The 13,842-nt window shown below is 35.7% G+C and overlaps 1 protein-coding gene across 1 annotated transcript in view; it reads right to left on the bottom strand.

Annotated features, from left to right (window-relative positions):
* Window positions 1–12,553, bottom strand: part of LOC110446121 (calmodulin-beta-like) — a gene marked incomplete at its 5' end in the record, with an annotated part of 19,042 nt that extends 6,489 nt beyond the window's left edge. The window contains 2 exons of the mRNA XM_021491111.1: window positions 5,573–5,738; window positions 12,459–12,553. Coding sequence (XP_021346786.1) covers window positions 5,573–5,738; window positions 12,459–12,553 — 261 coding nt within the window. The remainder of the gene's footprint in view (window positions 1–5,572; window positions 5,739–12,458) is intronic.
* Window positions 12,554–13,842: the final 1,289 nt, after the last annotated feature.

Genomic DNA, 13,842 nt, shown 5'->3' with positions numbered 1-13,842 from the left:
GTGATGATGTAAAGGGAGGTGATGATGTAAAGGGTGGTGATGATGTAAAGGGTCGTGATGATGTAACGGGGTGATTCTGTAAATGGTGGTGGTGATGTAAAGGGTGGTGATGACGTATAGGGTGGTGATGATGTAAATGGTGGTGAGGATGTAAAGGTTGGTGATGATGTAAAGGGTGATGATGATGTAAAGGGTGTTGATGACGTATAGGGTGGTGATGATGTAAATGGTGGTGAGGATGTAAAGGTTGGTGATTTTGTAAGGGGTGGTGCTGATGTAAAGGGTGGTGATGATGTAAAAGGTGGTGATGATGTAAAGGGTCTTGATGATGTAAATGATCATGATGATGTAAAGGTCCGTGATGATGTAAAGGGGGATGGTGATGTAAAGGGTCGTGATGATGTCAAGGGTGGTGATGATGTAAAGGGTGGTGATGATGTAAATTGTCATGATGATGTAAAGGGTGGTGATGACGTAAAGGGTGGTGATGATGTAAAGGGGTGGTGATGATGTAAAGGGTGGTGAGGATGTAAAGGGGGGGTATGATGTTAAGGGTGGTGATGATGTCAAGGGTCGTGATAATGTAAAGGGAGGTGATGATGTAAAGGGAGGTGATGATGTAAATTGTCATGATGATGTAAAGGGTGGTGATGGTGTAAATTGTCATGATGATGTAAAAGATGGTGATGGTGTAAAGGGTTGTGATGATATAAATGGTGGTGATGTTGTTAAGGGTTATAATGATGTAAAGGCTGGTGATGACGTCAAGGGTGGTGATGATGTAAAGGGTGGTGATGATGTAAAGGGTGGTGATGATGTTAAGGGTGGTGATGATGTCAAGGGTCGTGATGATTAAAGGGTGGTGATGATGTAAAGGGTGGTGATGATGTAAAGGGTGGTGATAATTTAAAGGATGGTGATAATGTAAAGGGTGGTGATGATGTAAAGGGTCTTGATGATGGAAAGAGTGTTGATGCTGTAAAGGGTGGGGATGATGTAAAGGGGGGTGATGATGGAAAGGGTGGTGATAATGTAAAGGGTCGTGATGATGTAAAGGGTGGTGATGCTATAAAGGGTGGTGATGATGGTAAGGGTGGTGATGATGTAAAGGGTGGGGATGATGTAAAGGGTGGTGATGATGTAAGGGGTGGTGATGATGTAAAGAGTGGGGATGATGTAAAGGGTGTTGATGCTGTAAAGGATGGTGATGATGTAAAGGGTCGTGATGATGGAAAGAGTGTTGATGCTGTAAAGGGTGGTGATGATGTAAAGGGTGGTGATGATGGAAAGGGTGGTGATAATGTAAAGGGAGGTGATGATGTAAAGGGAGGTGATGATGTAAAGGGTGGTGATGATGTAAAGGGTCGTGATGATGTAACGGGGTGATTCTGTAAATGGTGGTGGTGATGTAAAGGGTGGTGATGACGTATAGGGTGGTGATGATGTAAATGGTGGTGAGGATGTAAAGGTTGGTGATGATGTAAAGGGTGATGATGATGTAAAGGGTGTTGATGACGTATAGGGTGGTGATGATGTAAATGGTGGTGAGGATGTAAAGGTTGGTGATTTTGTAAGGGGTGGTGCTGATGTAAAGGGTGGTGATGATGTAAAAGGTGGTGATGATGTAAAGGGTCGTGGTGATGTAAAGGTTTGTGATGATGTAAAGAGTGGTGCTGATGTAAAGGGTGGTGATAATGTAAAGGGTCGTGATGATGTAAAGGGTGGTGATGATGTAAAGGGTCGTGATGATGTAAATGGTCATGCTGATGTAAAGGGTCGTGATGATGTAAAGGGTCGCGAGGATGTAAAGGGTGGTGATGATGTAAATGTTTTCGCCTCGTCATATTTTTTAGCGCACTTTTAAATTATAATCTATTCTGCGACCATGCCTTTGGTTTAAACTTCAATGACAAGATTTGGTCACACAACCATCATAAAAACCGAAAAGCGTGATGATATAACAAAGGTTAGGATTAGGGTTAGGGTTATGATGATATAACAAAGGTTAGGGTTAGGGTTAGGGTTATGGTGATATAACAAAGGTAACGTCTTGATTCTGAGTGCGTAGACTGTAAAGGACATGTGTGGTATTACATGTACATACGAATGTGTACTTCGATCTCGTTTATTTTGTAAGGGGAAAAGCCAAAAAAACAAGAGACGACTTACTGATACCAGTGTTTGTATTGATACAGAACAACGCCTTCTTTCAGTATCCACCGAGCCGTATAACCATTTATCTAGGAGAACATACCAGTGCAACAACTATGTTGGTTTTTCTTTTTAAAAGCTACAACCATTCATCCAAATCACTATTATTCATAGTAGAATGTATAAGCGAGTATATTTGTTTGACTTTTAGATCTCACTATCACCCTTTCCTATCATTTTTTTTAATTTTACTATGATGTCTGATATGAAAGGAGGTATTATCTTAACCCAGTGCAAGTGTTCTCAATCGGACAATGGTGTCGATAGTGTATCGCGTAATGCATTATCCTTCAAATAGCCGGGGCATTTCAAGATGTGATGCAACGGTTCTTTATTCAACTTTTTAAATTCAATAACTAAATGATTTGGCAAGGTGATCAACTACACAGATAAACACAGTACTCAAATCAGAAGTACCAGATCATTTGTTATTTGCGCCACATACTCGAAACTACCTTTGTTTAAAACACAAGGTTCTTTTTGTTTATAGAAACCTTTATTATACGTTCACTAAATTACAGAGAGCAGTTCAACTGCGTTTCTTAAATATTCTCTTCAGAACTCTGTGTTGGTCATAAAAACCCCGCCTGTACGCAAACAACATTCATCTTGCGGCATTTTTTTGATAATTTTGATACAAGCTATAAGGCTATGCTAATTCTGATACAAGCTATATATATAAGGCTATGTTAATTCTGATACAAGCTATATAAGGCTATGCTAATTCTGATACAAGCTATATATAAGGCTATGCTAATTCTGATCCATGCTATAAAAGGCTTTGTTAATTCTGATCCAAGCTATATAAGGCTTTGTTAATTCTGATACAAGCTATAAAAGGCTATGGTAATTCTGATACAAGCTATAAGGCATGCTAATTCTGATACAAGCTATAAGGCTATGTTAATTCTGATACAAGCTATCAGGCTATGTTAATTCTGATACAAGCTATATACGGCTATGTAAATTCTGATACAAGCAATAAGGCTATGTAAATTCTGATACAAGCAATAAGGCGATGTAAATTCTGATACAAGCTATAGGGCTATGTAAATTCTGATACAAGCTATAAGGCTATTTAAATTCTGATACAAGCTATAAGGCTATGTTAATTCTGATACAAGCTATAAAGCTATGGTAATTCTGATCCGAGCTATATAAGGCTTTGTTAATTCTGATACAAGCTGCATTGTATAAGGCTATGTAAATTCTGATACCAGCTACATTGTATAAGGCTATGTAAATTCTGATACAAGCAATAAGGCGATGTAAATTCTGATACAAGCTATAGGGCTATGTAAATTATGATACAAGCTATAAGGCTATTTAAATTCTGATACAACCTATAAGGCTATGTTAATTCTGATACAAGGAATAAGGCTATGTTAATTCTGATACAAGCAATAAGGCTATGTAAATTCTGATACAAGCAATAAGGCGATGTAAATTCTGATACAAGCTATAGGGCTATGTAAATTATGATACAAGCTATAAGGCTATTTAAATTCTGATACAACCTATAAGGCTATGTTAATTCTGATACAAGATATATACGGCTATGTAAATTCTGATACAAGCAATAAGGCTATGTTAATTCTGATACAAGATATAAGGCTATTTAAATTCTGATACAAGCAATAAGGCTATGTGAATTCTGATACAAGCAATAAGGCGATGTAAATTCTGATACAAGCTATAGGGCTATGTAAATTATGATACAAGCTATAAGGCTATTTAAATTCTGATACAACCTATAAGGCTATGTTAATTCTGATACAAGATATCAGGCTATGTTAATTCTGATACAAGCTATAAGGCTATGATAATTCTGATACAAGCAATAAGGCTATGTTAATTCTGATACAAGCTATAAAGCTATGGTAATTCTGATCCAAGCTATATAAGGCTTTGTTAATTCTGATACAAGCTACATTGTATAAGGCTATGTAAATTCTGATACAAGCAATAAGGCTATGTTAATTCTGATACAAGCTATAAGGCTATTTAAATTCTGATACAAGCTACATTGTATAAGGCTATGTTAAATCTGATACAAGCTATAAGGCTATGTTCATTCTGATACAAGCAATAAGGCTATGTTAATTCTGATACAAGCTACATTGTATAAGGCTATGCTAATTCTGATACAAGCTACATTGTATAGGGCTATGTAAATTCTGATACAAGCTATAAGGCTATGCTAATTCTGATACAAGCTATAAGGCTATGTTCATTCTGATACAAGCAATAAGGCTATGTAAATTCTGATACAAGCAATAAGGCTATGTTAATTCTGATACAAGCTATAAGGCTATGTTCATTCTGATACAAGCAATAAGGCTATGTTAATTCTGATACAAGGTGTAAGGCTATGTTAATTCTGATACAAGCTATAAGGCTATGTTAAGTCTGATACAAGCTATAAGGCTATGTTAATTCTGGTACAAGCAATAAGGCTATGTTAATTCTGATACAATCAATAAGGCTATGTTAATTCTGATACAAGCTATAAGGCTATGTCAATTCTGATACAAGCTATAAGGCTATGTTAATTCTGATACAAGCTACATTGTATAAGACTATGTTAAATCTGATACAAGCTATAAGGCTATGTTAATTCTGGTACAAGCAATAAGGCTATGTTAATTCTGATACAAGCTACATTGTATAAGGCTATGTAAATTCTGATACAAGCTATAAGGCTATGTTAATTCTGGTACAAGCAATAAGGCTATGTTAATTCTGATACAAGCTACATTGTATAAGGCTATGTAAATTCTGATACAAGCTACATTGTATAAGGCTATGTAAATTCTGATACAAGCTACATTGTATAAGGCTATGTAAATTCTGATACAAGCTACATTGTATAAGGCTATGTAAATTCTGATACAAGCTACATTGTATAAGGCTATGGTAATTCTGATACAAGCTACATTGTATAAGGCTATGGTAATTCTGATACAAGCTACATTGTATAAGGCTATGGTAATTCTGATACAAGCTACATTGTATAAGGCTATGGTAATTCTGATACAAGCTACATTGTATAAGGCTATGTAAATTCTGATACAAGCTACATTGTATAAGGCTATGTTAATTCTGATACAAGCTACATTGTATAAGGCTATGTAAATTCTGATACAAGCTACATTGTATAAGGCTATGTAAATTCTGATACAAGCTACATTGTATAAGGCTATGCTAATTCTGATACAAGCTATAAGGCTATGTTAATTCTGATACAAGCTATAAGGCTATGTTCATGTCTTGCCAAAGTGGTACATGTATGGGAAGCAGCCTCTAACTTCATGATGTTTTATTTTGATGTAGGGATTATACATATACGTCTTTTTAAAACCTTTTTATCGGCGTCGTTGGTGACTGCTATCAACATGTCTGAGATTTTCTCTGCAGTCACATTTAATCCTGCGTCTTCACTCGCCGCTCTCAAGATTTCGTCCCTCGTCAGAAAGCCGCTACCATCTGCATCCATCTTTTTAAACGCGCGTCTGAGAACCAGCACTCTGGGGAAACAAATCGTTAATAATTTCATTAGGTGGCGTGTCACATGCAAAACGCATTAAACGATGTGCTGAAAATGAACAACATAAACAACCTCACTTTAAACACACTACCCACACATTCTTCAGCCGTACACAAGACTACCATTATACTGACCTACTGCATCAAAACCTTATTTGCTTAAATTATGCACCTTTCAAAGAATACTGAGGGGGGGGGGGCGTTTTTTTCTGTTCACTGTATCAGAAATTATTATATTGAAATGAATATCCCATATAATAAGGTTTTCATCCCTTGATATTTGTTGACATTGGGAAGCATCGTCTTCGTCGCAAAATACAACAACAATGTCAAATCTTCCCTGCTCCAGCCTTACTGTAGGGAATTGTTATTTTTGTTACCAGTGACGTCACTTAGCCTGTTAGCTTAAATCTGTCCCTTAGAGTAATCAGAATGATGACGAGACAACGAGTGTTAACAATCAACCAACACCTGAATGGTTTGATAAGCTGAGTACTAATGATGATCAGTGAATTGATGATGGAACACGATGTGGTAATGTTCTGTCTCTGTTAGGTAATAGGCATGTAATTTGATATGAGGGGATGCTATTTCCAGTCTCGTAAGAGTAAACGGTACAGAGCTTAATAATAATTAATCAGCTGCATTAAAACTAGTGAAAGAAATTATTGAAATATTCAACAATACTGACAATATCTACCATTTACAAGCATTACGGGCATAGTGTTCTTCAGTCGGGACAATGTTTTCTGGTCGCCATAATCAACACCAAGTTAAAAATATAGCCGAACTTCACTTGAAGAAGAAATTGTAGATAACACACTTGTGTTGATCTTAATGATACAACTTTGACAGACAACATATTATCATTGCCTAAACTTTACACCAAGGACGACGTCAAGTTTACGTATGTTTACATCACGAGTACATATGTACGTGACAACGAGAATGGATTGGAGAGTACGCTCCCTTCCCATACACCGTCTCGATTCCTCAATAACATGGAATACTATTTGAGTTATGTCCCCTCATCCATGATACAACACATAGTTTAGTATTTAGCCTTTTCATTACACAGTATATAATGGCATTGAGTCTATTATAATACAGTTAGACAAAAACATTAACCGGAGTGTCTAGTTTATACATTATACAGATTAACATAAGTTTGTATACAGGTAGACATAAACATCTACTGAAATGTCTAGTGTATATGCAGGTAGACATAAACATCTACTAAAATATCTAGTTTATATACATGTAGATATAAACATCTACTGACATGTCTAGTTTATATACAGGTAGAGATAAACATCTACTGACATGTTTAGTTTATATACAGGTGAACATAAACATCTACTGACATGTCTAGTTTATTTACAGGTAGATTTAAACATCTAATGAAGTGTCTAGTTTATATACAGGTGGGCACAAACATCTAATGAAGTGTCTAGTTTATATACAGGTAGACATAAACATCTAATGAAGTGTCTAGTTTATATACAGGTGGGCACAAACATCTAATGAAGTGTCTAGTTTATATACAGGTAGACATAAACATCTACTAAAATATCTAGTTTATATACATGTAGATATAAACATCTACTGACATGTCTAGTTTATATACATGTAGATATAAAAATCTACTGAAATGTCTAGTTTATATACAGGTTAACATAAACATCTATTGACATGGCTAGCTTATATACAGGTAAACATAAACATCTACTGAAATGTCTAGTTTGTATACAGGTTAACATAAACATCTATTGACATGGCTAGCTTATATACAGGTAAACATAAACATCTACTGAAATGTCTAGTTTATATACAGGTTAACATAAACATCTATTGACATGGCTAGCTTATATACAGGTAAACATCTACTGACATGTCTAGTTTATATACAGGTTAACACAAACATCTACTGACATGTCTAGTTTATATACAGGTTAACACAAACATCTACTGACATGTCTAGTTTATATACAGGTGGGCACAAACATCTACTGACATGTCTAGTTTATTTACAGGTAGATTTAAACATCTACTGACATGTCTAGTTTATTTACAGGTGGGCACAAACATCTAATGAAGTGTATAGTTTATATACAGGTAGAATAAACGTTTACTGACATGTCTAGTTTATATACAGGTAGACACAAACATCTAGTGACATGCCTGGTGTATATACAGGTAAACATAAACATCTACTAAAATGTCTAGTTAATATACAGGTGAACATAAACATCTAATGAAGTGTCTAGTTTATATACAGGTAGACACAAACATCTACTGAACACAAACATCTACTGAAATGTCTAGTTTATATACAGATGGGCACAAACATCTACTGACATGTCTAGTTTAAATACAGGTAGACACAAACATCTAATGAAGTGTCTAGTTTATATACAGGTAAACATAAACATCTACTGACATGTCTTGTTAATATACAGGTGAACATAAACATCTACTGACATGTCTTGTTTATATACAGGTTAACACAAACATCTACTGACATGTCTAGTTTATATACAGGTTAACATAAACATCTACTGACATGTCTACTTTATATACAGGTTGGCACAAACATCTAATGAAGTGTCTAGTTTGTATGCAAGTAGACATACACATCTACTGACATGTCTAGTTTATATACAGGTAGACATAAACATCTACTGACCTGTCTGGTGTATATACAGGTAAACATAAACATCTACCTAAATGTCTAGTTTATATAAAGGTGGGCACAAACATCTAATGACATGTCTAGTATATATACAGGGAGACACAAACATCTACTGACATGTCTAGTTTATATACAGGTAGACACAAACATGTAATTAAGTGTCTAGTTTATATACAGGTTATATACAGGTAGACACATACATCTACTGACATGTCTAGATTATATATAGGTGGGCACAAACATCTAATGGAGTGTCTAGTTTATATACAGGTGAACATAAACATCTACGGACATGTCTAGTTTATATACAGGTTATATACAGGTAGACACATACATCTACTGACATGTCTAGTTTATATATAGGTGGGCACAAACATCTAATGACATGTCTAGTTTATATACAGGTAGACACAAACATGTAATGAAGTGTCTAGTTTATATACAGGTGAACATAAACATCTACTGACATGTCTAGTTTATATACCGGTTGGCACAAACATCTAATGAAGCGTCTAGTTTGTATACAGGTAGACATAAACGTCTACTGACATGTCTGGTTTATATACATTTAGACATAAACATCTACTGATATGTCTTGTTTATATACAGGTGAACATAAACATCTACTGACATGTCTAGTTTATATACCGGTTGGCACAAACATCTACTGACATGTCTGGTGTATATACAGGTAAACATAAACATCTACTTAAATGTCAAGTTTATATACAGGTACACACAAACATCTACTGAAATGTCTAGTTTATATACAGGTGGACACAGACATCTAATGAAGTGTCTAGTTTATATACAGGTAGACACAAACATCTACTGACATGTCTGGTTTATATACATGTATACATAAACATCTACTGACATGTCTAGTTTATATACAGGTAGACATAAACATCTAGTGACATGTCTTGTTTATATACAAGTAGACATAAACGTCTACTTACGTGTCTAGTTTATATACAGGTAGACAAAAACGTCTACTGACATGTCTGGTTTGTATATAGGTAGATATAAACATCTACTGACATGTCTAGTTTATATACAGGTAGACATAAACGTCTGCTGACATGTCTAGTTTATATACATGTAGACATAAACGTCTACTGACATGTCTAGTTTATATACAGTTAGACATAAACGTCTACTGACATGTCTAGTTTATATACAGGTAGACATAAAGATCTACTGACATGTCTAGTTTATACACCCTCACATACACTTACTATACCCACCCTGACACACATAGTATAACCCCTTATGTAAGGTAAATAGCCCCCAAGCTATTACGAAGTACTTATTGTGAAGTTGCGAGTATAAAAGCTCATAATTAATAAATATTTGAGTGGTCAAATCATGAGGTTTTACTTGAAATAGGTATAATGCACACCCCTACTTGAAGGACTCACGCAACTTAATCGATTGTTATCCCTACCTAAAAAAAATCCGGTTAAATACAGTGCCTCTGAGTAATTTCAATGGGTAATTGTTGACATATTTTACATTGAATAAAATCTACAGATATTTAACTTTAGAAAAACGTAAACTTTTAGTAGATTTTAAGAAATGATGGCAGATTTATATGGGGTCAAAAGTCAGGCGGTGTTCCCGTCCAACTACACCGGTTTGGCTTGTAAACTTCCGGTTGTCTACAGCAGACGCCTGTAACGCTCTGATATGCCTCTAAACACGCAAATAAAATGCCATTTGAAGCCTTTGTCAGGTATGTATCTATGAATCTAGACAGTTGTCACTAGTGTCGAACTTCAAATATTAAAGCTTTTAGATCAAAAGCTTCGTAATAAATTACATAGTAAATGATTTAGTTGTGTGAGTCCTTGAAGTAAACAGGCAGCAAGTTATTACTTAGTGAACAGAAGAAAAGCTCGTTCATAATATAAACTGACTGCAAGCTTTTTCTTGAAATAAGCAGATTGGAATCTTGGAGCCCTTGCTTGAAACAGGCAGATTGGAATCTTGGAGCCCTTGCTTGAAACAGGCAGATTGGAATCTTGGAGCACTTGCTTGAAACAGGCAGATTGGAATCTCGGAGCACTTGCTTGAATAAAGCAGATTGCAGGACCTCACTTTAAGTTGACAGATAAGAAGCTTTTGCCCAAAACAGACAGTAAAAACTCTTCCTTGAAAAAGACAGATTCCCATTTCTTACTTGAGATTAATAGAGGTCAAATTCATGCTTGAAACACACAGAATACAAGCCTTTACTTGAAACAGTCAATGTCAAAGCTTTTAGTTAATGTACATATATGCGTACCCTACCTGTGATAGATATCAAACCTGTCCTTACCTAAGGTAGATAGACTGTGATAGATATCAAACCTGTCCTTACCTAAGGTAGATAGACTGTGATAGATATCAAACCTGTCCTTACTTAAGGTAGATAGGCTGTGATAGATATCAAACCTGTCCTTACTTAAGGTTGATGGACTGTGATAGATATCAAACCTGTCCTTACCTAAGGTTGATAGACTGTGATAGATATCAAACCTGTCTATACCTAAGGTAGATAGACTGGAATAGATATCAAACCTGTCCTTACCTCAGGTAGATAGACTGTGATAGATATCAAACCTGTCCTTACCTAAGGTAGATAGACTGTGATAGATATCAAACCTGTCCTTACCTAAGGTAGATAGACTGTGATAGATATCAAACCTGTCCTTACCTAAGGTAGATAGACTGTGATAGATATCAAACCTGTCCTTACCTAAGGTAGATAGACTGTGATAGATATCAAACCTGTCCTTACCTAAGGTAGATAGACTGTGATAGATATCAAACCTGTCCTTACCTAAGGTAGATAGACTGTGATAGATATCAAACCTGTCCTTACCTAAGGTAGATAGACTGTGATAGATATCAAACCTGTCCTTACCTAAGGTAGATAGACTGTGATAGATATCAAACCTGTCCTTACCTAAGGTAGATAGACTGTGATAGATATCAAACCTGTCCTTACCTAAGGTAGATAGACTGTGATATATATCAAACCTGTCCTTACCTAAGGTTGATAGACTGTGATAGATATCAAACCTGTCCTTACCTAAGGTAGATAGACTGGAATAGATATCAAACCTGTCCTTACCTCAGGTAGATAGACTGTGATAGATATCAAACCTGTCCTTACCTAAGGTTGATAGACTGTGATATATATCAAACCTGTCCTTATCTAAGGTTGATAGACTGTGATAGATATCAAACCTGTCCTTACCTAAGGTTGATAGACTGTGATATATATCGAACCTGTCCTTATCTAAGGTTGATAGACAGTTATAGATATCAAACCTGTCCTTACCTAAGGTTGGTAGACTGTGATAGATATCAAACCTGACCTTACCTAAGGTAGATAGACTGTGATAGTTATCAAACCTGTCCTTACCTCAGGTAGATAGACTGTGATAGATAACAAACCTGTCCTTACCTAAGGAAGATAGACTGTGAAAGATATCAAACCTGTCCTTACTTAAGGTAGATAGGCTGTGATAGATATCAAACCTGTCCTTACTTAAGGTTGATAGACTGTGATAAATATCAAACCTGTCCTTACCTAAGGAAGATAGACTGTGATAGATATCAAACATGTCCTTACCTAAGGTAGATAGACTGTGATAGATATCAAACCTGTCCTTATATAAGGTTGATAGACTGTGCGCAAGCCCGTTATTTCATTGGGACACATTACAAGCTCCTACATGAAGTACATATACATATGACATAGCAATATTTGAAGACAGCTTAAAACCCCTTTCTCTATTAACGTATATAACACATCCTTCTTGTTTTAGAGAGATTTTCAGCCCTTCCGTAAAGTTGTCAAAAACATACCCCTACTTGAACTTGACAGTATGCAAGCTCTTGCCTGACGCAGACAGATAGCCCGACAGAGTTCATAAACGATAGATGAGAAGGCATTACTTTAGTTTGTATTATTTTAATCCTAAAGGCATTACTTGAAATAGAAACGTTACAATCTTACTTGAAGTCGACTCTGGGAACTCGTGACATCGCTTTCGAAAATTCATTTTTCGATATTTTGTTGTTTTTGTCGGTGTCTAATTCGCCGAAAATTTTCTGAAACAGAAAATAAATAAATATGTAGAAAATAAATAAATATATCAAAATAAAGGTACAACTTCGTCTTAGTGAAACAAGAATTAACCTCCAAGAAACGAAGACTGTTGTGTCCCTACAGTAAAATGTATAATGTAAATATTACCCTGTACAAGCCAGGATAGGTCAAACTATACAAACTGTTACACGGTCTCGGAGCCATGGGGACTTCTTTAGTCGCTATCAAGGGACGTATCTTCATCGATTCATCAGAGGAAATGTTAATTTATGTTGACAGGACAACAACACAACCATGTGTTATTAACCTATCCTGACTTGTAGAGAGTATATATATAAACTCCATAGAACATTGGCCCTACTGGTGTAAGACAATTGTATGAAAAGCAGCTGAAAGGAAAACAAAACTCCAATTGGGCTTTTAACGAACAGACGGGAGCCAAGGAATGGGCAAATCTCCGCTATTAATATCGCCGAATTAAGATAGAACCTGCTTGTGTCAAGTAACATCTCACGTGTCTCGTGTCTTTAATTAAAGTCGCGTTTACCTTACAACGACAAAGGCAGAGAGAGCGGTAGACGGGCGATAACTACGAGCTGTGTGGACGATATAACTACTGTTAACGTGGCTATCAACATGTCCTTGTGATTGTTGTAAGCTAATAGCCCATTCCATCTCGTAATGAAATGTTTGGTATTTCTATTTATAACTTTGGTCTGGTTTCTTTTAAAGAGATCCGAATATTATAGTAATAATAGACGAAAGGCATATATGTAATGTAACTACCTAAACCGTGCTATTTACCTGATTTTTCCTTTGCTACTATGATTGATAAACTGTGCTGTTTACCTTTGCTACTAGTATTGATAAACTGTGCTGTTTACCTTATTTTACCTTTGCTACTATGATTGATAAACTGTGCTGGTTACCTTATTGTACCTTTGCTACTTTGATTGATAAAATGTGCCGGTTGCCTTATTTTACCTTTGCTACTATAATTGATAAACTGTGCTGTTTACCTTATTTTACCTTTGCTACTATGATTGATAAACTATGCTGGTTACCTTATTGTACCTTTGCTACTATGATTGATAAACTGTGTTGTTTACCTTATTGTACCTTTGCTACTATGATTGATAAACTGTGCTGTTTACCTTATTGTACATTTGCTGCTATGATTGATAAACTGTGTTGTTTACCTTATTGTACCTTTGCTACTATGATTGATAAACTGTGTTGTTTACCTTTTTGTACCTTTGCTACTATGATTGATAAACTATGTTGTTTACCT

This window comes from Mizuhopecten yessoensis, unplaced genomic scaffold, assembly GCF_002113885.1.
Source record: "Mizuhopecten yessoensis strain PY_sf001 unplaced genomic scaffold, ASM211388v2 scaffold295, whole genome shotgun sequence".
Classification (NCBI taxonomy): Eukaryota; Metazoa; Mollusca; class Bivalvia; order Pectinida; family Pectinidae; genus Mizuhopecten; species Mizuhopecten yessoensis.
This window is presented reverse-complemented; position numbering and strand designations above follow the sequence as displayed.